Source organism: Clytia hemisphaerica, unplaced genomic scaffold (assembly GCF_902728285.1).
Source record: "Clytia hemisphaerica strain Z4C2 unplaced genomic scaffold, Clytia hemisphaerica genome assembly, whole genome shotgun sequence".
In the NCBI taxonomy this organism is placed as follows: domain Eukaryota; kingdom Metazoa; phylum Cnidaria; class Hydrozoa; order Leptothecata; family Clytiidae; genus Clytia; species Clytia hemisphaerica.
The window spans coordinates 2,600,392-2,625,947 of NW_027103414.1; the positions used below are offsets into that span (position 1 = coordinate 2,600,392).

Genomic DNA, 25,556 nt, shown 5'->3' on the forward strand with positions numbered 1-25,556 from the left:
AAAAATTAAGAATATCCATGATGAAAAGGATTTACACCATTCTTATAAAAAAAAGCGTGTATGAGCCTTAACTCTTTCTAAAATTTGACCATGTGTGCTCCTTGTTTCTTAGAAAAAAGTACATAAAAGAGCTTATTTATATACTATACAAGCAATGAGGCATGTGGGGCTTTTGATCTATTCTTCTTTTTATGAAGAAGAGAGGGCGGGAAGATATTTTATCTCATGATATTTTTCTTTGGCTTTGCACGCGATCTTCGTGTAGTTGTGAACATCTCTCAGTAGAGGAGGCACGAAGAAAAAATTAGTATCAAAAATGAAACCAGGAGAGCTGAGCATCCCGTGTTCGAATACTTGTATCAAATTACCTATAACGAAGGGTTGCAAATATTGGTGTGGTGTTGACCAGCTATGGGAGTCCGATATGAATAAAAAGGCTTGGCTTGGTGTTATCATCGCAATTCCATTCATTGCTTTCATTATAAGCCTTGTTGTGTTTTTCTTCAACTACAATCGAAAACTTATTGAAGTTTATCTGAATACCACTCACAACTGTAACGATGATAAAGAAAGATGTTGTGAATGTTGTGATGATGGAGACTGTTGCTGTTGTTGCTGTGGTTGTTGTCTTAATTGTGATAAACGTTGCGATTCTTGTCTTAACTGGTGCAAGGACTGTTGCTCAAACAATTCTTTATGTTGCAGTACTAAATGTGGAAACTATAATTGTGTTGAAATGAAACATTTTGTTGGTTACATTCTTGGGATTGTTACTTATTGGTGGTTTTTAATTGATATGATTGGTGATTTTTACGCCTTTTATACATATGAATTTGGAGATCTTGTTCATTTAGAAGGATCACATCAATCACTTCACCGTAACAGTCACGTAACAAAATCTGCTTTTGCATTCGGTATAGTCGGATATATCTGCAAGATGATTGCCATTTGTTCCTTCTATCGCACCTGGAAATTTACTGGTCGCGATGAACGATACGCCAGAAGGGGGGGGCGTACGGCAATCTGGAATCCCGTCATCCCGTAAATTTTTCGAGGAAATCCCGTCATCCCGTGGTTTTTTTCCGAAAATACCGATCCCGTGAAGAATTTTCGTAAAACCAAGAAAGTTCCTTGGTCAAACTTGATAGTTTGGTAATGTGAACTCCAAAGATTTATATCATGACCCTTCCCTGGTAAAAAGACTATTTTATAAGTTTTGAATAAGATTCTTGTCCCTTACAGTGATTCAAGATCTTGACGGAATCTTAAGTAAAAGTAAGTCGGAGGTGACCTGAAGGCTCCACTTTCGATAGCTATCTACCTGAAGGTAGGGGAGGGATTGCTCCACTTACTTGCTGAGCATCAAGCAGAGAGGCATCAAGTACCATTTTGGGAATCTTTGGTGTGACCCGGCCGGGGGTTGAACCCACAACCTTGCGCACCGTAGACGGATGCTCTACCACTGCAGTACGGTCGCTGACGGAATTTTACTACTATCCCCGTTCAGTTATTGAATAAGGGCCGAAAGCTTCGCTCGAGTGACAGCATTCAACTGATGACCTCGTCATTAATCAACTATTTCATTAATACAGTCAATGATAACACACACACAAAAGAAAAAAAACACTTACCGTATTTCAAAGCTGACCAAAAACTGTTTCGTAAATACTATCCTAAGAGATTGCTCTCCTTGAGTCTAAAGACTCCTTCTGATGAAAAACAATCATAACCAGAAATTTACGTGCTTTTAAGATTCTTAACTCAAACTTGATAAGAACCACTAAGAATCTTAAAGCTTCTTTGCACGTAATAGTTAGTTAAGATTTGGAAAGTCTCTTTATAAAAACTTTACAAGTTACGCAAAGAATCTTAAAATATTTTATGGCTCAAGATTTCGTAAGATTCTACTTAAGAACTTAATAAGAAATAATAATTATCTTACTATAAATATGCGGGAAGAATCTTGACAATTCTTAACGATTTCTTTACAAGATCTTTAAAGATCTTTTTGTTGGAAGAAATTTTCAAGATTGCCTAAGAATCGTTGTAAGATCTTACAAAGATTTTATAAGGTTCTTACTTGTTAAAGATCTTGAAAGATCTTCAACGATCTTTTCAGATCTTATCAAGAATTTTTACCAGGGTTTATTTGGCAAAAGACGTTTAGCTCACTCATCAACCGTATGATTATGATACGTACGGTTCGAGAAACGTTGTAGAACGAAATCGAGAAAAAAACCGGAATTCCGACATTACCTATATTACGGTTACGGGAAAGGTGTATTATAACTCTATCAGGAGGGGTGGCTCATGCTCATAGGTCATTCCAGCCCCGAAAGGGGGGTACCTAGGCAAGTGAAGGGTACGGGTATGTGCCGCCCTTAAGGGTACCTTTTTGGACCTCGAAATCCCGCTAAGGGTCATAAAATCACAAAATCTGATTTCAGTCATCCTAAGGGTTGTAATAACAACGGAACCTAATTTCTTGACCCTGAAAAGCCTAAAATTCAAGCAAAATAGTCCCAAAAAGGTCACAAAATTCACGAAAAATTGGTTTTTTCCTCGATTTCAGTCCCTCTCTATAAGGGTCGGTTTTAGTCAGCTCGTCAGCTCGCAGCCCTAGTACCCCCTCCCAGGTTCCACCGTTACAGTCAATGAAGTAGAAGGCTAGAATCCTACCAAAGTTGCGCGGCCTAGCGTGACCTGCCTGGTTTTTCAACAAATGCCGGATTGAAAGTAAAATTTACCTCCAAAATTTCGAAAAAGTATCACTCAAAAACAAAGAAATCGCTAGATTCAATCCGTCCTCAAAAATGCGGCGCATTTTTTAATTTAAGGCTTCACTTTTTCTTTTCTAAGAAAGGTTAAAGATTCTCCTCTAGCCCTTCGGGCTTTAAACTCAATGGTTCCAGACATGCCAGTCTTCAACAGAATAAGACTTCCCTCGTTGGCTTCCCCTAGGACCCCTTCTAGCCCCCTACGATTATCTCTGGGAAGCAAGAAGATAGATACAAAACAAAGGGTTGACCTCAAATATCAAATGTCTAAAAGATCATGGTTTCGAGAACAAAACATCTCATACATAATCTTTCAGTTACATAATACATCACATACAAGACAAAAAATCAGCAATAAATAAAACGGATAAAATACTCTAAATAACACTCCCGGGGGGGGGGGGGGGTACTTAGGCAAATGGGGGGGGGGGGTACGGTATGTGCCGCCCTTAAGGGTAACTTTTTTGGACTTCCAAAGTCCCGTTAAGGGTCGGAAAAATCAGAAAATCAAATTTCAGTTTTGAAATTTTCCTTGTTCTCTCCTTTTTAGTCCCGGTGAGGGTCCCAAATTTCGAAAGTCGGGCGGCACCCCCCCTGTCAGCTCGCAACCCTAGTACCCACCCCCCCCCCCCCCGGATAACACTAACCTGATGTAATCTTTGAACTTCGTCACGTCTTTTTCGAACTTCTTCAGGAATTGTGACACGAAAGAAGAGGCTTTCCTGATAATTGCCAGATTGGCCGAATTTATAGAAAAGTCCTCTGCATTGGATTGAAGACATGCTCAATTCATTCGATCAAGCAACTACACTAATCGATACGATAAAGACTTTTCAACTGTCTCCGTCACCCACGCAGCACGAGTGTGAAAAAAACTTTTCAATGAAAACATTCGATTCAATTGAAAATATTCGAAAAATATTCCATTTAAATATTATAAGCCCCGTTTACACTTTACGCTGTGCGGGAATTTTCTCTGTGTCTGTGTGGTGAGAATTGCGTAAAGATGGGAGCAAACGGCTGTACCCAAAAAGTATTCGAATATTTAAAGCCCCGTTTACACTTTAACTCTCTGGTTGTGGTGAGAATTGCGTACCGGCTGTACCACCCTTCTATGATTTTCACCGAAATACCGTAGATTTTTACTCAAAATACCGTATCCCGATATTGAAATCTGACAAATACCGTCACCGTGTGTCATCTGAAATCCCGCCATCCCGTAGTTTTTTTTCACAAATACCGTTATCCCGTGTTTAAAAAAGCCTTATCCCGGATACCGTGAAACCGTACGCCCCCCCCCCAGAACCATTGAAAACGTGGAAACTCCGCAAGATGACGCAAAGCCAGTACCAAGTCGACTGACCGACACAGGGGAAACTCCACAAGATGACACAATGCCTGGACCAAGTCAAGAAAATCCATCAATCGTATACAGTCCAGTCATAAAAGTAAAGAGAAAGCAGCGAGACGAAGTGATCAAGGAGTACTCGAATTTTCAGCTTTTTCTAGCTCTTGTTATTATTTTCTCTGATAATGGTGCTGAATTGATTCTTCAATACTTCTACATGGAAAATTATTTTGTTGGTGAATACAAATGGTGGTTGTTTGGTAAAGACATCGTTCAATGTGTCTTTGCATTCTTGGTCTGTATCTCCGGATTTGCAGAAGTATATCCACACCAATGTATCAACACAGGAAAAGAAAAATGAAGACACCGAAGCCGGCGAATTACAAGAAGAAACTGGGAAATCTGGGAAATTACTCCAAGATAAACCGCAGCGAAACACCGAAATCCCACCTACCCAAACCACTAAATCTCTTTCAACTTCAGCCACGACAGGTTCCGAGCCGCAACAAAAAACCGAAATCCCACCTACCCAAACCACTGAATCTCCCTCAACTTCAGCCACAACAGGTTCCGAGCCGCAACAAAACACCGAAATCCCACCTACCCAAACCAATAAATCTAAATGTAAAATGCCTCATTGCCTATCCGTATACAAAGGATTTCTCTATTTATCATTGGCCCTTTTCACATTAGCTTCTTTACTACGAGTCATCGCTAACATCAAACAACACAGCAGCAACGAATTAGTACGCGAATGTTTTGCCAAGGAAGATGGTAAACTCATACAAACGCCTTGGCATAAAGAGTGCCTAACCGATTTGGATAAGTCTATAGCTATCTTATCAGCTGCTCCAGCTTTTATTTTTGTTGTATCGTCAATCATTTATCTATGCTGTTATTTCTGTTGCAAAGATAAAGTTGACGATAGTGAGGTTGACGAAGACGAGAGGCAAAACCCTGCTCCTCCCAACGTTTAATATTAAGTGTCTATGATGACTTTCATAGAGGAAAGGGTTAATAAAGGATACTTATAGATTCATGACTTTCGTAGAGGAAAGGGTCGGGGTTAATAAAGGATATTTATAGATTGGAAAATTGTTTTAATTCCAGAAATGAATATTTAGCATGTTATTTGCTGTATAAAAGGACCATGAGAATATGTACATTGAGAGCTGATGGTTGTTAAGTTGTAAGACACTCATCCACGGTAATAGGTTGCCTAATGAGTTGGTTATTAAGTTTAATTTGTCTTTTGTTTTGAATTTACTTTTTTTTAATTGAAACACGTTGTATATAAACATTTAGAGGTTGAAATTTGGGGGAAAATAAGAACATCGTACGAACATGGCCAGAATATGAATTGAATAGATGAGCCATAATTTGCTCAGAATTATCTGAGTTCACAAGAAACTTTCGCAATTGCAGTAATTATTTTACTTCTCAACTTTAAATTAAGAGTCTGGAGCGCTAATTTTTTTAAAGGGATAATCAGATGGTTTGAGATATTTTACCTGCAGATAGCTTCTTGGATTTTAGGAAAAACCTCTAAATTTCTCGGTGTACTTATTTTCCTAACTCAAGTTATGCCAATTTGAAATCTCGAAAAATGGGACTTTTCAGGGACTTTTCACACTTTTTTCTATTGTTTTCAAGCAAAGGTTCAAAATTTCAAAGTGGCATAACTTTAGTTAGGAAAAGGGCAGGTCTAAAACGCCTAATACCTACTACTTAATACTTACTACTTAATACTTAATACTGACTACCTAATCCGTTTGGATACTTTACAGACCAGAACTTCCAGGCCCTGACTCTCCTTCGCATGTTCGAAATCTCTAAGTTTTGTGAAATTTGAATGTCAACACATAAGTCTTTGCTTTATATTTATCTAAAGTCTTTCAATGTGTTATCTAAAAGAATATTTAAATATTTGCATTGAAGTAAATATTTTCTTCGCCCCATATAAGTACAAAGCAAAAGGTAATTATCTTAGTTTTTTTCTTTTTCCTGCTCTCTTATGACTTTGATCTAATTATAAGAAAACATATGTAAATATTCAAATCAATTATTCTTATACACCCCTGTCTCCTTTATAAAGATCCAATCGGCTAAAACGTTATTTAAACGCTCTTCGAAATCAAATATAGGTCATTAATTGTATCCTTTTGTATTATCTGCATCATATGGAGCAGTGTCATAGTACTTCTTGAGATTGGCTCGTAGGGCTTTATATTCAATAACTATAATAATATTTTTGTCAGATAATGTCACTTTGTCAATAATAGGCAAAAGTTCAATGAGCACCTCCAAAAATCTCTCTTTTAGCATTTTCTACTAGAAATTTCTATCTAGTGATATTTAAAGCATCTTATTCAGCACATTAATAATTCTTACTATAATGAAGTTTAGGCTCGAAAGGGTCATTTGTAAATCAGGTTTGTAATAAAATCAAGTCATGTCTAAATATTCTCTGCCATCTACTTCAGTTACGTCTGCTCCAATGAAACAGGGGCATACTTACTTATTTTAAATTTTCAGATCGACTGATTCTTATAAATAAAGCTAATATGAGCTAACGAAATATTTTTCTCCTACGAAAAAGTGTGTCTCGACAAAATGTGTGTAGTCTGTAAACTTTATAGAAAAAGCGCTGGAAAATAAAGTGAAGAGCAAAAAAGAGAGAAAATACTTTCATGTCTTCAAAACGTTATAAGACAAAAAGTTGAAATTTTTTTAACACCAAATTTTCAGATTAGGCCGAATTGGGCATGCTGATTATTTTAAAGGTATTTTCGAGCAATTTTGAGGTATATACAGTAAATATTAAGTATTAGGTAGTAAGTATTAAGTAGTAGGTATTAGGCGTTTTAGACCTGCCCGTTAGGAAAATAAGTACACCGAGAAATTTAGAGGTTTTTCCTAAAATCCTAGAAGCTATCTGCAGGCAAAATATCTCAGACCATCTGATTATCCCTTTAACCCAATTATTAACTTCAAGAACGCCAATAAGAACACTTTTGGCTCAAAATTGACAAAAAAGCTCACCCAGGTTCATCATGTATTTGTTATTTTTGAGGGTATAATAAGCTCAAGTGTATATAATATTGTATAAAATATAACAAATATGTTTACAAAGTGTAGGACAAGATCTTCTCACAGGAAAATTTTAAGGGTTAGCTAAATGTGCAAAAAATTAAAAAAATTGCAGAACTGAATAATAGCAGTTATGGGCGGACACCCTTTTTCCGTAAAAGAAAATATTACTGGCTTTCAGAAAATACAGCATATACTTTTGACTTTTTTTTTTAAATGTTTTGTTCTATAGATTTGACCAATTAAAGAGAAAGTGTCATAAAGGGTGTCCATATATCTAAAATCAAAACTTATTTTGCAATTTTAATTCTGTTTTTAATCAGTATCGTGAGATTCTTCTTATTCTTTAATTTGTCCGAATCTGCGTTCCCAATTTCAATTTAGGTACTAAAATTTAAAAACTTCTTCAATTAATTTCTTTTAGTTCATCCAACCCAAATTTTGGGATTTTATTTTGAAACTAGTGTTAATCTAGAGAAAATCTTTTTTTGTAAATAATGTTCATCATAAAACATATGTTATAAAAACATTTGTTATAAAAACGTAAATAAGTATCGTGTTTATTTTCACCTGTGCTTCCCAAGCTAGAGAGATATAGTGTTTATACTTTAAGAGAAGAAATTTTGGCGGGAAAAAATTTTGGCTGATGAATGAGATCATTCGCCAATTTTGGTGCAATTTGGCGGAATTTATTTTGGCGATTTAATAAAATTTGTAAATTTGGCGAGAATTAATTTTGGCGAACGACCCTTTTTTGTTCAATATTTTAGCTGAAATAAGAGGAAAAAAGAGTTTTTAGGAGAAATACGAGGAGAATAGAGACTAAATTGAAAGGAAATTAAATTTTACGATAATTTATTTCAGCGAATGACCTATAAACTTAAATTTCTTCCCTTAATAAAAAGATATCTGTGAAATCGCGGGGAAGATTGCTTGAAGATTTCAAGGAACTGAAATTACTTCAATGTCAAGCAAAACATGTAAAACGTAATACACCCTATCAACATCTTTAGCGGATCGGTCCAAAAATAGCAACTTGTATTTTTGGACCTTTATATACCCATCATCTTTGATCGGAATAGTTTGAAAGTGGTACCCGCAAAGAAGCAATTGCGATGTTAGAAATTAACGTTTAACAGCGTTACTCTTAGGTGCCAAATAAACGCCCCCCCCCCGCTTGTTAATTTTTCGAAAATTTTCCAACCCCCCGGACCTTATTAGGACCCTCCCCCCGTCCATCTATTTTTAAGAATATTTTCAGCTGTCAAAAAGTCAGAAAAGTTATCGGCCCTTTTTCCTTTCACGCCGGTCCCTCAGATTTTGAATCATAACTAACGCCAGAACCAACAAAAATTGCTAAAATTGGCTTCAAAACTCAGTCAAAAACAACAAAATTCCTGGTAAATTGCGAGGGGTAAATCAGTTGAAAAAAGGTGTAAATTGTTGACAGATTTCGTTCAACAAAACGACATGGTAGGGTTTAAAGTTTGAATTGAAAAAAATTGCCCAGGGGGAGGTACTACCCTTGTCGACCGACGGGGGTGCTCCGATGAGGTTCGAAAAATAGACCCTACGTGGGACACGAAATTTGAGAAAAAAGTGGGACTGAAATTCCAAAATTTTCTCAAATTTTCTACATTTTTCCCAAATTTTCCAAAAATAGGCACTCTACGAGGGATTGATTTTTCTATTTTGGTGTTTTTGCGACCCTACCTGGGACTCGTGGAGGTTAAAAAAGGTACCCTGACCAGCGGAGCATCCCCGTAACCAATCTTGCCTTAGTACCACCCCCGGGCCATATGGTACCTTTGATGACTTTGGCAAGTGAAGAGACCGAGGTATGAACTTGTTGTGCGGGTTGTATGGCATTGTAAATGTTCAAGTAATATGAAAGATTCCACAGGTTGTGTTTGTTCATCGTCTTTTGGTGCTGACACTTTCTGTTGGACGACCTTTGATTCCTGAAGTCGTGCAAAAGAAAGATAGTATAAATCTTTCCTGAAGGTTCCCCATTGCACGTATTTTCAAAAGAACGTTTAGAAATTTTGAAGTCTTTAGATGTTCTTAACTTCATGAGTTTGAAGCCTTAAAATGTTCTTAAAGTGTTCTCACCATTTTGTGAGTGTTTTTGTGTAATTTTCTCAGAACCCCTTAAAATGTTCTTAAAATGTTCTAAGTATTTTGAGCTTCGAAGCCTTTAGGCTGCACACATCCCCTCTGATAAGTTTTGATATAGGGGATGCGAATCAGGCTCACAATACCGTTCCGAACTTAGCAAAAAATCTGCTAACCAAAAAAAGAGTTGAATGATAGAGAACTTTGATTGACAGTTTGTCGTCTTTTGTTATCTTGAGAGTTTTGTTTGCTAATTCAATTAATTTCGATAAACAAAAAGAAATAGAGGAGAAAGAGAGATTTCTAGCCATATGTTCTTTTTATTTGAATCTTTATTTGATTTCTATTTACGTCATCAAATAACTCAGACAATACACATGAAGTTTTTTGAAAAATACAACTCGCCAAAATTCTGCAAAATACATAGCTATTCGGTAATTTTCTCGGAAGCGATATCAGAGCCGGATTCGCATCCCCTATATCAAAACTAATTTGGGGATGCATGCAGCCTACGAAGCCTTGTGTTCTTTTATAATTTGTTATTTGAACAAGAAAGATTTAACGAATTTCGTCGGCTAAAACAATTTGCCGGTGAAAAAATTCGTCTCCAAGCGTCACTGATAAAGATTTCAAATATTATAACATCATATACTTGATTGAGTTTTTTTCCAGAGGTTAAGTAGCCAGTTCAATTCCTCATTTGTCTTTATCGAACTTGTTGGCACCTTCTGATGATCGCATCATTACTTTCAATTGAGAAATCACCTAAAATGAGAAAAAGACAAACAGTTGTCGTAAATTGTAAAACAGTGGAGTCTCTATACCTGTCTTTATAACATCGAAGGTCTCAATGATTGGAATGGTCTATAATTCATAATCCATAATTATCCATCCATAATTCGTACGATTCAGAATTTAATTCCGAGCAAGTTTTAAAAATTATCCACAGCTAAATAGAGAAGCTTCCCTACAGCATCATGAATATAACGCTCTTAATACAGCCCATAAAATCCACCTTCCTTTTGAGCCCAAAAATCCTTTGACCATTTTGACTACATTAGCCATTTGTCGAGCTGAAAAGCTCAAAATCCTCAACCAAGAATGAACACATCTAATATACCAAGGAGGCTGAAGATCTGACAAAGATTTCTAGACGTAGAGGTATACGTTTGAAAGTAATAACGTAGACTGTGAATTAAAAATTCAACGTAGAAATGCTATCACATACGTCCGAGTTAAACCAAATTCTTCTCACGATCTTAGGGTGTTAGAAACATATTCTCTTTGTTCCTTACCTTGACAGTGCGTATAAAATCTCTGTTGACCAACTACGCCTACAAGAAAAAACGAACGAACGACCGAGATGACCGAGACCAAGACCAACTACCAACCGTTGAATCAATTTTTATTTTCTTTACTTCATGAGGAACCTCTGTACAAAATTTCAAAGCTCTATCACAATTTAAAGTATACATGTGATAATCCGTCCCACTAAATTGTCTTGGCCTTTACCAAAAACCTATAAAATCTTTCCGAAATACCGGTTTCAGAATAACCCTTTAACGACCAATGACAAGACATCTCTTCATCGCATTCCGTGCCCAAAATACCGCAGGTTTTGAAAAAGTGTCATCTGATATACCAAAAGAAAGAAAATTGTCAAACATTTTTAAGTGCTACTTTGAAAATTTAAGATTTCTAAATTTATCGTAAAAAACTAATGTTTTTGTGTCTTTTTTGGCACGGCTCTTGAAAAGCCGCGTTATTTTAAGTTATTTTAAGAACTCGACGCTGTTCCCGAAATTGCTTCCAGTGTGGACTGGATAGCTCAGTCGGTAGAGCAGTTGCACTAGTAATGCGAAAGTCGTCAGTTCGAATCTCACTTCAGTCCTCAGTTTAGTAGTTCTCTATCAAACTGAGGTCAATGCGCATATACAATCTATTCTCTATCTATCTATTATGGTTGAGTTACAGGAGGCTCTGGTAGCCCATTCTCGCAACTATAGATGCTTTGAGTAAGCATCCCGTCAGCACCTTGAACTGACTACCCAATTCCCCTCACATTGCATGGGTTGACCCGTGCGAAGGTTTGTTCACTTGCCAAGTGAACCGTTGTGAGTGGGAATCGAACCTTGGTCGCCTGTACAGAAATCAAGGTTGATGTCCACTACACTACAACCACATACGTGTTGGCACTTAATGGTAAGCCTTGGATAATGATATCGTTGAATATTTTAAGAACAGTCAGTTAAAAAGCCGTGGTTTTTCCAATTTTCAAGTCAATTCTAAGAGATATTTCTTCGATGAAGGTGATAATTGTGCAATGAGACAGACTCCGATGACGAACGATTGGTCAAAAGGATTACTCAATTATGAGATGCATAATAAATCGGTAGAGGAAATTTGGAATTCGATCAAAAACAAGCTATTAGAGCTTAGAAACCAATTCGTTTCACTAAAGGAAATCTATTGTCAAAGCTGGAGAACCAAGGTATATTCATCCACAGAGACGATCTGCGAAGAGAAGTGAGCGAAAAGTGTCGATTAGTGATGTTTTTACTATCGAGCCCGACGGAGAATTCCCACGCAGAACAGTGCATGAAATTGCTAACATCTTTATAACCAAAGGTATGATAAGTAAACCGCTTACCTCAGGAATTTGGATGTCAGCAAATCATTTGGTTCTGATTAAATACATTAAAGGATGCTTAAAGAATCTGTCAACAAAATTTCTGAGCCCCTTTCAAGGTTAATGTTGAAGACACTAGCTGAAGGGATTCTACCTGAGGACTGGAAGCTCGCGTTACACCAATTTATAAGAACAAAACAGGACACAACTTAGTGGTTAACTACAGACCAGTTAGTTAACATCCGTCGTTTTCATACTAATGGAGTCTTTCTTACGTGAGCATTTGACAAAACACCTGACAAACCTACACCTATTATCAGATAGGCAGTACGGCTTCATCAGTAGACGCCCCACTGATACTCAAATTTTGAATTATATCGACAAGTGCAAAATTGGCAAAATTATATCTGATGGAAAAGTTGTGGAATGCATCTACTTTGATTTTGCCAAGGCTTTTGATAATGTGTCTCATCGTATACTTTGCAAAAAGTTAGAAGGTTACGTTATAATATCGGTTCAATCAAGGAGGTCAATTTTATCTCTGATTCTCTCGTGATATAGAAAAACTCGCAAAATGGTCTATAGATTAGCTTTTGAAATTCCACCAAATTGTCCTTAAACTTGGTAAACTTGCAAACATCAAACATACTCATCTGTATTGTCTCGCAGATAATCAGCTGAGCATGTTATCAAAAAAAAAGGAACCTTGGTATTCTGATTGATGGCTGAACTATCATTTGAGGAACATTTAGCCAGGCAAGTCAACAATGCCAACTCTATGTTCGGTGTCATCAATGCGATATTTTACCACTTTAAGTCCGGAAATCCTCCGCACTCTATAGTCTACCTTTGTCCGACCTCATCTTGAGTAATCACAATCAGTTTGGTCACTAAGACAATTTGTTTTTGAGAGTACATAGATATGGTCTAGGTCTACAAACATCTCCACTTTTATGATAAAACAACAATACCGGACAAATTGAATAGTCAAACACGCCCAAACCGAGGACACGCTCACTAACTCTCACCAAACTTCGCGAATAACAGCTTTCATGGATCACAAGCAAAATCATTCTACTACATGTTTGTACCGGCCTGGAACAAGCCACCGCGGAACGTCCCAGCAGGCACACAACGTTGTTTCAGCGTCTATATAACGTTCACTACGTCCATATAACGTTATATTAACGTTTAAACAACGTTGTGTGCCAAAGAAAAACTAAACGACGCATGGGAAGCCCATGGCTTGAAATTCGAACAAGAAGAGTATAAGAAAGATCGATTAGAGGCCCACTGTGTTTCTAACCTGTAAATCTCTATAACAATAGTAATAATTTTAGGCACGGACAGATAAAACGACGCAGTCATTAAAAGGTTAATAACATTAGGAACAAGGCAAGGGAAAAGCGAAATATTATTCCATGAAAAAAAATTATTAGGTTTTATTTTTATATAAGTGTTCTCGTTTCATATCAGACACATATTTCATATTGGGACAGTGTCTGCCTATTGTTATGTTTTACTTATTTAAACAAAAAATGTTTCTCTTTTCCTTTTTCTGATCATCTTGCTCCACATCCGTGTCAATCCAATGTTAAAAAGCTTGTAAATTAAAATTGATGAGTAAGCAAACGATATTATCTTATTTAAAAACAAAACCTTTAACTGACAACCGAGGGACTCATGACGACAGAGCTAAAGGATAATGTAAACAATACATTTACACATTAACTCTAAAATCAATTACGGCATTTTATGTCAAATCTGTATACCTGTCCTACGTTTACTGAAAAGAAACAAAGGAGAGGGATGAAATTGGAGCAAAAAAAATAGACAAAGAGAGTTTTATAATTTGGTACGATTTGTTAGAAGACCTTTCATATATTGTATATTGAGACATTCGTAAAAGTCGATCGAACAGAGAGGTCCGAGTTATAAAGAAATATGAATTTTAAAATATTTCTAGTTTCGTTCGCATTTCTATGTTGTACATGGATGTCTTGCTCTAATGCAGATTTGTTTCAAGTAAGAGATTTCAAGATGCTGGAATGCTCTGAACAAAGAAACATCACTTTAATTTATCAATAATTTATCAAGGAGAAATTTGTATCGATTAACTTCTCTTCTTGATGATGTGATTGAAAACGAGGCCTGTTATGCTGTATACGTTTATCAGAAGAATTACGATAATTCCATTCGACTTCGGAAGGGAAATGACAATCAACTGGAGATGTTTTTTGATGCTAATGATTATCCGTTTATAGAAAGTATACCACCACACAAGACCTTAAGATTTGTTAATCAGAAGCTGATGGACGAAAACGCGTGAAAACAAACACTTGTTTATATGACACCCAACACATATTATAATCCCGATGAAATTGAACTGCATAAGCTTTTAAAGAGACTTCAGAATGAACGCTCCTGGGATATCATTATCCAATGTGCTTATAGAGAAAAGAGTACTTGTCCATTAGACTTTTGGATGCCAATACAACGAATTTTTCCGAAAGTCCCTAATTCATTTTTCATCTACCCCTACGATTGGCTAAACTTTGTAGAAATTATAAAAAACCCAAATTATGATCCTTATGAGTTTACGTATCACACCATACGCTCAAGGCAAGATTTCTTTAATCAAACCTGCTTAAAAAATGCAAAGACACTATATGTTGTAATGAAAACAGTAACAACATTTTATTTTCCAATGGCTGCTGCTATCTTACGAAAAGAAAATTCGGAAAGGAAAAAAAAAACAAAAAATTATTGAACATTAAATTTCTTTACGACGACATCAGGGGAATTGAAATCGAAATTGTTCTAAATTTTTATATATTTACTACGGTGGCCGAGGAGGGACATTCAAAATAAAAAATTCAAATACAAAATAAAAAATTCAAATACAAAAAAAAAATACAAATATAAAAAAAAATTCAAATACAAAATAAAAAAATTCAAAAATACAAAATAAAAAAATTAATTACAAAATAAAAAAATCAAATACAAAATAAAAAATCGGATAGCCAAAAAATCCCGTAGCCAGTAGCGAAGCGAGCGGAAGGTTATCCCAAATTTTCAAAATGGCGGAAGCAGGAAAGGTGAAGTGTAAGCAGTGTCAGTCAATGGTGCCTGACAAGCGCTTTTGTGGTTCTTGTGGACATGGATTGTTGAAGTATTGTATGGATTGTGGGAATAAAGGAAAGTGTGATGAATCCTGTGAAAGTGCTTCCAGTAGCACAACTCTCAATCTCAAACAATTCCAGGCAGCCAAAACTAAACAACGCACAGAACTGATTTCAAAAAAGAACAATAACAAACAATCCAAACAATCTACTTCAACAAAATCAACAAAGGAGAGAACTGATAAAGTGACCATTAAAGTTGGGCTAATGGTCAGAGACAAAGGTGTCCTCAAAAAACAAAGAGGGAATTGGGCCAATTTATCCGTAAGTCGTTCAGATTCAGCTGATATTGTTTTCAAACTAGCTATAGAGAAGCACTCATCTCTAGACCAATACTTCTGTGGAAGTGATGACTACCTTCTTTTGTATCCTGACGAAAAAATTGTTGACAAAATACCATCATCTGAAGAAACTTTTACTGTCAAAAAGTATAAAGAATTTCTCAAGGAACCGTCGTATGAAAGGGTAAAACTATACTTATGCCTTGAGGTAGACTTCATGAGTGATAATGTTCCTAAAACGTATCTTGAAAAACAAGAAGACAAGAAAATAGATGATTATTTTAATTCCAACGCTGCAGACAAGGCTTCAGATTCAGATGATGATGAGAATATTGAGAATATCACGATTGTTCCCAAAAGAATTGAAGTTAAAGATGATGTGGTTGTCATAAATGCTGATGCAGAGGCGAAAACAAACCTCACTGAAAAAAATTATCCATGTCCTACTTGTAGAACACTCTTTTCATTAATGGATATAGAAACACATGCTGATGAGTGTGCCAATAATGCCCCAAACATGCCCATAATAATTGATGATGAAGAAACATTTACATCTTATAACGAGGAAGCAATGATGGAACAAATGCAAACAGAACCCAGAGAAGAGACTCAAGGAACAGGAAGAGTATTACAGTCAGAAGAGGTACGTGAAATAGTACAAACCACCATCAATAGCATTGAAGTTAAGGATAATGAAAGTATAAACTTAATTGTATTCAGAGGAAGCTGTTTCAAAGACTTTCATAATCATTTCAAAAAACCTTGGAGGGACAGAATAGCTGCAAAATTATGTATCAAATTTGCTGGAGAAGTTGGTAGGGATGAAGGTGGCGGTGTCAGCAGAGAGTTTTACACAGGTACATATGAGAATTTTAGTAGTAGTATTCTGGGTGGGTAGGTACTTATAGACCTTTCCAATAATGCTGCAGCCCTATTAAAAAGTTGACAAATATTGCTAAGGATCGCAGCCAATGAGACATAGGCAAGTCGTTTCAGATTGGGATGGCTACCGTCAATCAGGGTTAGTTTCATAAAATGAGCTAGGTAACTTTCATCGATCACCAATTAGCAGTCTGGTCTGTGATTTGTACATTTTACAAGCTAGAATAACAACAAGTTATGATATAACTTCTGGCCTTAATAAATTGGGGACCAGAAAATATTGTGGTCTGGAGGTGATGAAAGTTACCCTGGCTTATTATAGTAATGCCGATTAATGGTACTCTCCTAGCAAAAGTTGGGGGGTTAACATCCAGATACCAGACCCATAGCCGGGTGGTGGTGTCCTTTTTTCCTTTAAAAGTTTTGAAAAGTTCATTGTTGGGTATTTTGATACCAAAAATTTATGGTCCCAAACAGTTGGTTTTATCCATTTACTCAAAAGGACTTAGCTTATTATTTTAAGGACCTTCCCCCCCCCCGTTTATTAATTTTTAAGAATATTTTCAGCTGTCAAAGAGAAGGTTCCTTATTTTGCTCAAAAAAGCCTGGTTTAAGCCTAAATTTACCTCATTTTTGGGTTTTTATTTGGGTTTATTTGGAAACTAAGAGTAATAATTCAACAGGGTGTCTTCTTTAAACAATGATCATTTTTGTTCTTAGCTATTCTGTTTTATTTCATTATTTAGAGGCCCTAAAAGAGGTGAAACAAGACTATTTTTGTGGTGTGGATAATGCTATGGAACCACTGCTGACCAGTAGTCACTCTATTGTGGACGGAAAAGTTAAATCCATTGGTCACTTGTTCGCTTCTTCAATTTGTAACCATGGCCCAGCACCAAACTTTTTAGCACCATGGTTGTTTGACTACATTGTTGGTGGAGTTGAGAAAATGTTCAAAGTTCTACCTGTTGAATTGGATCGTGAATCCCAGTTAGGAGTTATGTATAGCAAGGTATTTATTTGATGCAGCTAATTATTAAAATTTCTGAAACTGTTTGACATTCGATCCGTCTTCAGCAAAATCAACACGTAAGCATTCAATGAACATTTCATACGACCAAAGCTGTATATCTAAATGGCAAAATATAATTCTGAAAAAACATCCGGATTTGAACGTATTGGTTCAAGGAGGGGGGTGAATGTTTTAACCTTGATGGGGGCTTTCAGGAAATTTTATAAGAAGTTGGGGGGGGGGGGAGAAAGAGCAAAAACTAGGTATAATATTTCAATAGATGATTAAAAATGTGTCTATATTTCATCCATTTGTGTGTTCACTGCAGGAAATTGTTATTTTTGTTTAAGTTATTATTCAAAATATAGTGAATCGGTTGGACGCAAATATTTTCTTCTAATGGGGGGGATCCCGGAAAAAGGGCAGGTGGGGGAGGAGACCAAATGGGGGTTTTGGGCCCCAGATGGGGGGACCTGAAAACCTGGAGGACACCATGACAATCTACTTCAAACAATTTTTTTGAAGGGAATTCTGAGAATAGACTCAAATGCAAGTGAATATGCTATAATTTGAATTACTAATGGGTGGTGGTTGGTGAATATTACATTGAAAGTTGGAGGGGGGGTTGCATCAAATTTTGAAAGGCAGTACCAGTAGGGGGGGGTTGCTCTAGACTAAGAGGGGTTAGTGGCCCTTTCCAAACTATACCATAATAGGTTGACTGAGGTAATAGGTTGATTCGAAAAAGTAAGTCCACGTGGAAGTTTTGTAAATTTCCAATCGTACAAATAAAATCTTGCGAAAATTGAAACGCAATTAAATGACATTGTATTTTCCCCATTTCATCCTTTTATATCTTTTTTTCCTACTCGCTAATCAAGTTATGTATGTATTTCCCTCTTTGGACAAACTTTAATCTTGAAAAATTGAAAATTTGCAGACGAACAACTATACTACCTATCTTCTGAATATAATTCCGAATTCGAAGTCACTAAATTTAATATTTAAGACTCATTTCGCAAAAAAAAATCAACTCAAAGATTTTAGAATAGGTCAATTTGCAAAAATAAGTCCGGGACGTGAATAATTTCGTGAAAAATTTCGTGAAAAAATTTCGATTCGCGAAAAAGGTCCACGCAAAATTAACTCACTTTTAAGGTAGTTTTGATGATTTCAGTCGCTAGATTAACAACTCTGAACTTTCTTACAGGTATATCAAGCAAGTACAATAGAATTATTAAAGGAAGCAGTGGTATGTGATGATGGTTATGCAGTTTTTCAAGCAATTGGATACAGGGCCCTCCCGAGAAGTATTACTCTTCAAGATAAAGAAGCTTTGCTAAGGTTGGAACAGGTCTTTTATTCCTTTGGAAATATAATTTAATGATTTAAATAACATTTTGATGGTCATTCTGTATATATTTTTCGTGTAAACAATATTTCGACCTGCTTGGTGCAGGTCTTCGTCAGGTCTAAACAATACAAACGGTTGAAGGCGCTACCTTGACTTTTTTGACGTCAAAAAAAAGTCAACGTAGTGTCTTCTCCCTAATGTGCGAGAGCATTGGCTTCCAAAACCTAGATGTCACATACTGACCATCGTCTAAATTAAGACCATGGTCACTATGTGGCGCCGTCTGACGGAATTGGATTTCCAATGCTTCTCGCACTTTTCTATCAAATTTGTTCTCTTCAGTCTTTAAAAGCCTAGCTTCGTTCCAATTAAGTCCTTGGGTACAGTCTTTAGCATGGTTAGTTATACCCGAAATGTCCCATTTTTCATCTTCAACGTTCTTTTTGTGTTGGCTGACACGTGTGGATATCTTTAACCCGGTCTCGCCAACATATCTTTTACCACATTCGCATTCTATCATATACACACCAGGGTGACTGTTAGGTGGTAGTCGGCTTTTGTTCTTAGAAGTTAGCAAAGTTTTTTAGATTTGAACCACTCTTGAACACTGTTCTGTACCCAGCATTTCGGAAGGATTTCCTCAGTTTTGGGCTCAGACCAGGTATCCAAGGTAATTTAACGATTGGTAGTTGCTCTGGATCATTTCGATTGTCGGTTGTCTGGTTTCTGGCTCTGTCGTAATCGTTTGCGATACGGGTTAAAGTGTTACGATCATAACCGTTCTCGACAAAGTTATTTATTAAGAAATCAATTTCTTCCTGACGAAATCAGTCATCACAAATTCTGTACGCACGGTTAAGAAATCCAGAGAATATACTCTTCAACACCTTTGGGTCATGAGCTGAATTAGGTTTAACTTGCACGTTAGTGATCGCATTTTTAAGGTGGATTTTCAATTCATAACGGCCATTGTTATTTCGAACGTTCACGTCTAGAAAGTTCAAACTTTTTGTTGTATCCTCGGTTTCCATAGTGTATTGGGTGTGTTCATTTTGTTGGTTGAGAATTTCTTGGAACTTTTCAGCTTGATGGACGGTTTGGAAACGGGCATGGCTATCGTCGACGTAACGAACGAAGGATTTAGGTGCAACAGGAGGGTCGTGTGCGTTGGCTGCTTGAAGTGCGTTTTGTTCATGATATTGTAGGAAAGCTTCTGCGATTACGACCATTAGTGCTAAACCGATCGGTGCCGAATTCTGAAGTCGGTACAGTTTAATGATGTCAATGATGCCTTGATTGCTCTTTATTAATTCAAAAATAAAATAAAAACACTAGGGCTTTGGCTTTTTTCAAAACATTCATTGCTTGTGTGTGTCATGAGATCTTAATTTTCAGAATTTTCTCAAAACTAGCCTTCCTTTGTGTCAGTTTGTGTGCCTTTGTCAATATTTTAAACCCCTTTGGAATTTCACCCGATTGGTGAAAATTAAAAAAGAAAAATTCAACTCAGATTGATTGGTTGGCTCAGAAAAAGCAACATTGAAAAAAACTTTGGCTCATTGAAAATTTAAATGGTAGATATTTAAATAATTTTGATTTAAATTGATCAAGATTATGATTGAGACAAACTTGTTGATTTGAACTTTTGAAACTACTTTTAATTTGATTTGTGTCTTCTCTTTTAGAACCATTTTGCTAAAGAAGATGGAACCATACATCCCATTCATTGAAAGCTTAATGCAAGGATTGCAAGTTTTTCAGTTGCTCGAACCAATCCGTTCAAATCCGGATGTTTTCAGAATTATATTTTGCCATTCAGATATGCTGCTTTGGTCGTATGAAATGTTCATTGAACGCTTACGTGTTGATTTTGCTGAAGACGGATCGAATGTCAAACAGCTTCAGCTTTCGTGCTATCGTATCTTTCTCGAGATGTGCGAGTTGAGCTTCCATTCTGGTAAGGTTTTGAATTTTTTAAAGATTCTTTTTTTAGCTTTAATTGAGCTACATTCTTTTACATTCTAAGAATGTACATTTATCGATCTGACGAACGGCTTATTACAAAAGAATCAATTTTTTAACCTAATGTTTTTGAAAACACTGGGTGTGTTAAAATCATATTGGGCACGCACCCCCCCCCCCCCCCTTAAAAAGGGTTTGAAACTTTTAAAAAGAGGGGACTTTTGAAAATTTCAATTATTAAAAGGAGTGACCTGGAAAATTTTCTTAAAGGTATTTGATAACTTGCATTTTAATTTATATTGTATTATATTGCCCAGTAATGTACATTAAAAATAGTTTAAATTTCTTTTGTTTTTTAGAGAATCCACCTTTCAAGCTAGGATCTCTTCTCCAGTTTGTTACTGGTGCTGAATCAATCCTCCCCTCTGGAATTCCGCAATTGATTTTGAAATTCAAACCCCCGTGTGCGAAACGGAACAATGGTAAAGATTGCGCATGCTTACCAGAAGCCTCAACTTGTGCTTCGATTTTAATCATCCCGCTTCACTTTCAAACAGTCGAAGATATGTTTCAAAGCTTTTGTGAAGCTTTCAGCCACGTGAAAATGCATGGTTTTGGCAGGAGTTGAACACGTTATTTTCGCTGTTTTGCATGCTTCATTTTAAAGTCAAATATTCTTTTGATATTACACCTACGAAACCTCGTGTTATTTTTGTATTGTTGCTCACATCATTTGTACTACTTTTGTACAGTATTTACGTTTGTATTTTATTGTTTAATTTATACAAAATCGTAACATTTTTATTCTTCAAACGTTGTTAAGTTTCTTTTTTCAGATTTGTTTTTGTCAAAAATTTATTTTTCACCGATTTGATTTTTTGAACCTTTCCAGGCACTATTACCCGATTGGGATACACTTTCGATTTTATCCTGTATCCAACTCCGTAAGCTTTTTGACAACTTTAGGAATTCGATATCTACTGGCTGCGCCAAAACTTGGAGAAGAAATTTTGCCTAGAAAAGGTTGGGAAAATTTTCTAAGGTGGAATATCTTTAGTTTCTATCGGTGAATTTTAAGATCCTTTGGTCAAAAGTTTCTAAATGTATTCTTCTTTTTGGGTTTCTTTTATAGTTTCCCCTTTTTAATTTGAATGTCAAGGTGCAAAAACGTATCCCAAACAGAATACATTTGATAGAAATCGTCTCGCATCCCAATCGAGTAATAGTGCTAGGTCTTGCACATTTCGCTAAGTTACGTAATTTCCGCCATTATGGAGTCAAACGTTCGATTTGCATAAGGGATCGCCTCTACGAAATCGAACGTTTGACTCCATAATGGCGGAGGAAATTACGTATCTTAGCGAAATGCGCAAGACCTCTATTGAAAGTATCAATGCAACAAACCTAACTCGCTGCTGCACAAACTAGCTCCTTGACAAACATTGATGTCGGGGAAAGGTCGGGGAAAGAGGTGAAAGCAGATATTTTGAATTTTTTTGACATATATATTTTGGCTAAGATTGTAGATACTGTCATATTTGTATGTATTTTATATTTTAGTGCACATTAGACATGAGTTTTTATTTGTAAATATTGTTTTGCTTCGCCAGATGCTATCGATGATAACTTTGTCGTTTGACGGCTTTTTAAAAGAAAACTTGTAAAATATGTTTATAGTCCATATGCCATTTACTATTTTGTTTTATTTTTGATATAGTTTACCCGTGAGTTAAAAAAAAAGAGACGTTCGCATTTTTTCATTAGGTGATATGACTACTATTGTATTTAGTTGGGAGTTTTGTGGAAACTGACCTTTACTGATCTGTCCAAGTCTCTCTAAGGGTATGAAACCAAGGAAATTCTAAAATTGTTTTCTAAGGATGGGAAGTCTTTCTAAAATCCGCTCTCTAAGGGTCGCTGTTTCACCAACTTTGTCTTTCTGAACACCCCTGTCTCAGTGACCCGGTGAGAACTTTTTAGCCAGTGGGGATAAAATGAAGGAGCCAAATACCAATGGGGATGGAAATTCCCTTGCTTTTAATGGATGGGTATTTTGAATTCTATTACTTACAGCTCAGAAATCCAGTGGGGATTCCCAAAATTTTCATGCTTTTCCCAGTGGGGATGAGAGTTTTTTCAGTGTATTTTTTCGATTTGAGGATGAAATTTCGAGGGTATTTTTCTCACGCTAATCCTAGGCTTGTTTTTTTGCCGGCCGGGAGTCGTCGGTTAAGTTTTTTCGATCACTTTCATAGACAATTCAGGGGGTGGACAATTTGATGAGTTTTGAAGTGCTAAACCATTAACTTTTGTTTCACGAGAAATTTTTATAAAGTATATATACTATACTATAAAGATGATTCATAAAATAAAAGCCCTTAAGAGCAAGCTATGATAGCGTCAAATAAAAATTCAGCATTCGTCCAATTACTCGGTGGCCATGGAATGTTCCTAGAAGCTACCACGTGCTCACAATAATCCTTTATGTCATCGTCCATTGAGTTTTTGAGTTGAAAGCTATCAAATATTTCATCTATTTGGTCAATCCGATTTAAATCATGCTCTCTTGTCACCTGACCACATTCTACATAACCGAAAGAATTTGGAATGTTGTATAATTCGTTAGGTACACCACCAATAACGTTCTCTCCAGATGACCTTATGCGATGTGTGTTCCAATTCTTTACAATGTGGTCAAGATCTTTTTGAATTAAGGGGGAAAACGAAAACCAACAAACTTCCTCGTATAACTTACTCCCAGTCACAAAAGTGCCGTCATCAATTTTTCTTTTGAAGAAGTCAATCACCCATCCACTGTAGGACTTTCTAAGGGATGACCACCAACTTTCTATCCTTTGATTGGATACTGATGTACCATACCTATGTGCACCAATGGTATTATGAAGTGTACATTGAATAGCAGCAGCAAGTCCGTTTTCTGTGCCTAAATCTGTGCGCAAAAGTTTTGGAATCATATTAACGTCTTTGATAGTATCAAGATAGTAAGCTGCAGGGACACAAGGGTCGTTATTGCTTTTGCAAACTTTGAGCCACAATATTTTTCTCGAAAAGCCATCGATTGCTCCATGAATCGGTAGACCGTACGGTTTAAGTTTATCGTATCCATCAATATGCCAAGTGTCATTTGGTCCTCTTGAAGTGTACCTTCTTCGTCTCAAAACTCTGGATCTTCGCTGAACCACCCCTTCAGGATCCAGTTCTTGTAAAAGGTTCATTACTTTATCACGAGGACATCTGATGTTATACTTTGTCCTTAAAAGGTTCCACATATTCCTATATCCAAGATTAGAGGCAGGTCCTTGGAGTTCCGTTTGCATGATTCCACTCAATGTTGCATCGTCTACATTCTGGCTCTTATCAAGCCCATACAGTACGAGTCTTCTTTTAAGTGTCCTGACACCAAGATTGACACCGTAATTTTCAAGTAAACAGACAATGGCCGAATATGTGTGACCATCGTGAAAATACTTTTTTATCAGAGATTCCTCAATATTTTCCCCTTCATTTGGGTTTGGAACAATAAATTGATCTCCACAATTTCCACAGAATCTATATTCAACTTCCCTTTGCGCACCACACGATGGACAAAACATACTATGCCTTTAAACCGTTAAATAATTCGGGTGAAGGCACTTGCTTCTTATGGTTTAGTGTCAGGGTATCAATTCTGTAGTGTAGTATCGCCATGTTGCGGTTGGTTTCTTTTATTTTGCGTTGAACTTTTTTTATTTTGTGTTAAACTTTTTTTATTTTGTATGTCGAACTTTTTTTATTTTGTATTTGATTTTTTTATTTTGTATATCAAACTTTTTTTATTTTGTATTTGAATTCTTTATTTTGTATTTGATTCTTTTATTTTGTATTTTAATTTTTTATTTTGTATTTTGTTTTTTTATTTTGTATTTTGTTTTTTTATTTTGAATGTCCCTCCTCGGCCACCGTAATTTACGTTGGAAAGAATTGCTCGAAATATAAATGCAAATCTTTTGATCGGTCCTTATAACAGAAGATATCTTATAGCTGAGGAGAATGCGGTTTTTCAAGTTTATGATAATGGCCGACAATTATCTGGAACAGATTGTAAAACGATAAAAAGACATAAATGGTTTGTATATAAACATTCAGAGCAAAGGACGAAACCGTCTTGTTTCGGGATAAAAACGAAGACTTTAACAAGTCCATTAGACCTTTATGAGTTTATAAACAAAGATTTGTGTCAAAAAAAGTAAAAGTCTTGCAAAGTTTTTATAATACTCTAACGATATAGAAGAGATTCCAACCACGACTATGACAATTATATCTGCGTGCGGTTTTCTAGGTTTTCCTGCTCATCCTCTAGCGAAAATGTTTCCTTTAGGAGTTATATGTTTTCGAGACTGTGTTGGATTTTTATGATCTGGTTCCCGATGTAGAAATTTTCTTTAGTTATGTTAAGTCTCTGAAGGTCGGGAAAATCTTGAACAGCGTTAAGAATTTTACATTTTGGGAGGCCTGAACCCCTTCCCTCGCTTTTAGGGATCATCGGATCTTATAAAGTAGCTTTGTGTTGATTCATCACTTAAAGGCCGCTACCCATTCAGCATTTTATGGTCGGCGAAGAAGGTGCACGGCTTAATAATGCATAAATTACATAAATCAAGCCTTCAAAGGCTGTCGCTTTGAGCGCTTTTTCAACTTTTTTCGCTGAGCTGTGCAGCTTTCTTATTGTTCTTTTTTAATTAGCCAATATTACTTAACATTTTGTTGTTGTTTTTTACTAAGTTAGATCAGAGTTTACACTCATTGTAAAATCTAGATTTTTAGTACCCAGCTCTAAATAAATAAATATAGTTAAATAAATAAAATAAAATAAATATTCCCTGTCTTCCTGAGTCTTCTAGTTCCCTTTCTCCTTCCTCTTTTG

General features: G+C 36.2%; 1 protein-coding gene across 1 annotated transcript; it reads left to right on the top strand.

Moving 5' to 3' along the window:
* The first annotated feature begins 15,748 nt into the window (after positions 1-15,748).
* Positions 15,749-21,357, top strand: LOC136797590 (uncharacterized). Its single transcript, XM_067054180.1, has 5 exons — positions 15,749-16,279; positions 17,051-17,316; positions 18,527-18,660; positions 20,356-20,627; positions 20,992-21,357. Exons 1-5 carry the CDS (start codon positions 15,892-15,894, stop codon positions 21,258-21,260), a joined length of 1,329 nt encoding a protein of 442 aa, XP_066910281.1. The 5' UTR covers positions 15,749-15,891; the 3' UTR covers positions 21,261-21,357.
* Positions 21,358-25,556: the final 4,199 nt, after the last annotated feature.

Coding starts and splice junctions, on each gene's coding strand:
- LOC136797590 (XM_067054180.1), top strand. CDS start 15,892: ATGGATATAGAAACACATGCTGATGAGTGTGCCAATAATGCCCCAAAC. Junction 17,317..18,526: donor TAGGAGTTATGTATAGCAAG/GTATTTATTTGA, acceptor ACTTTCTTACAG/GTATATCAAGCAAGTACAAT. Junction 20,628..20,991: donor CGAGTTGAGCTTCCATTCTG/GTAAGGTTTTGA, acceptor TTTGTTTTTTAG/AGAATCCACCTTTCAAGCTA.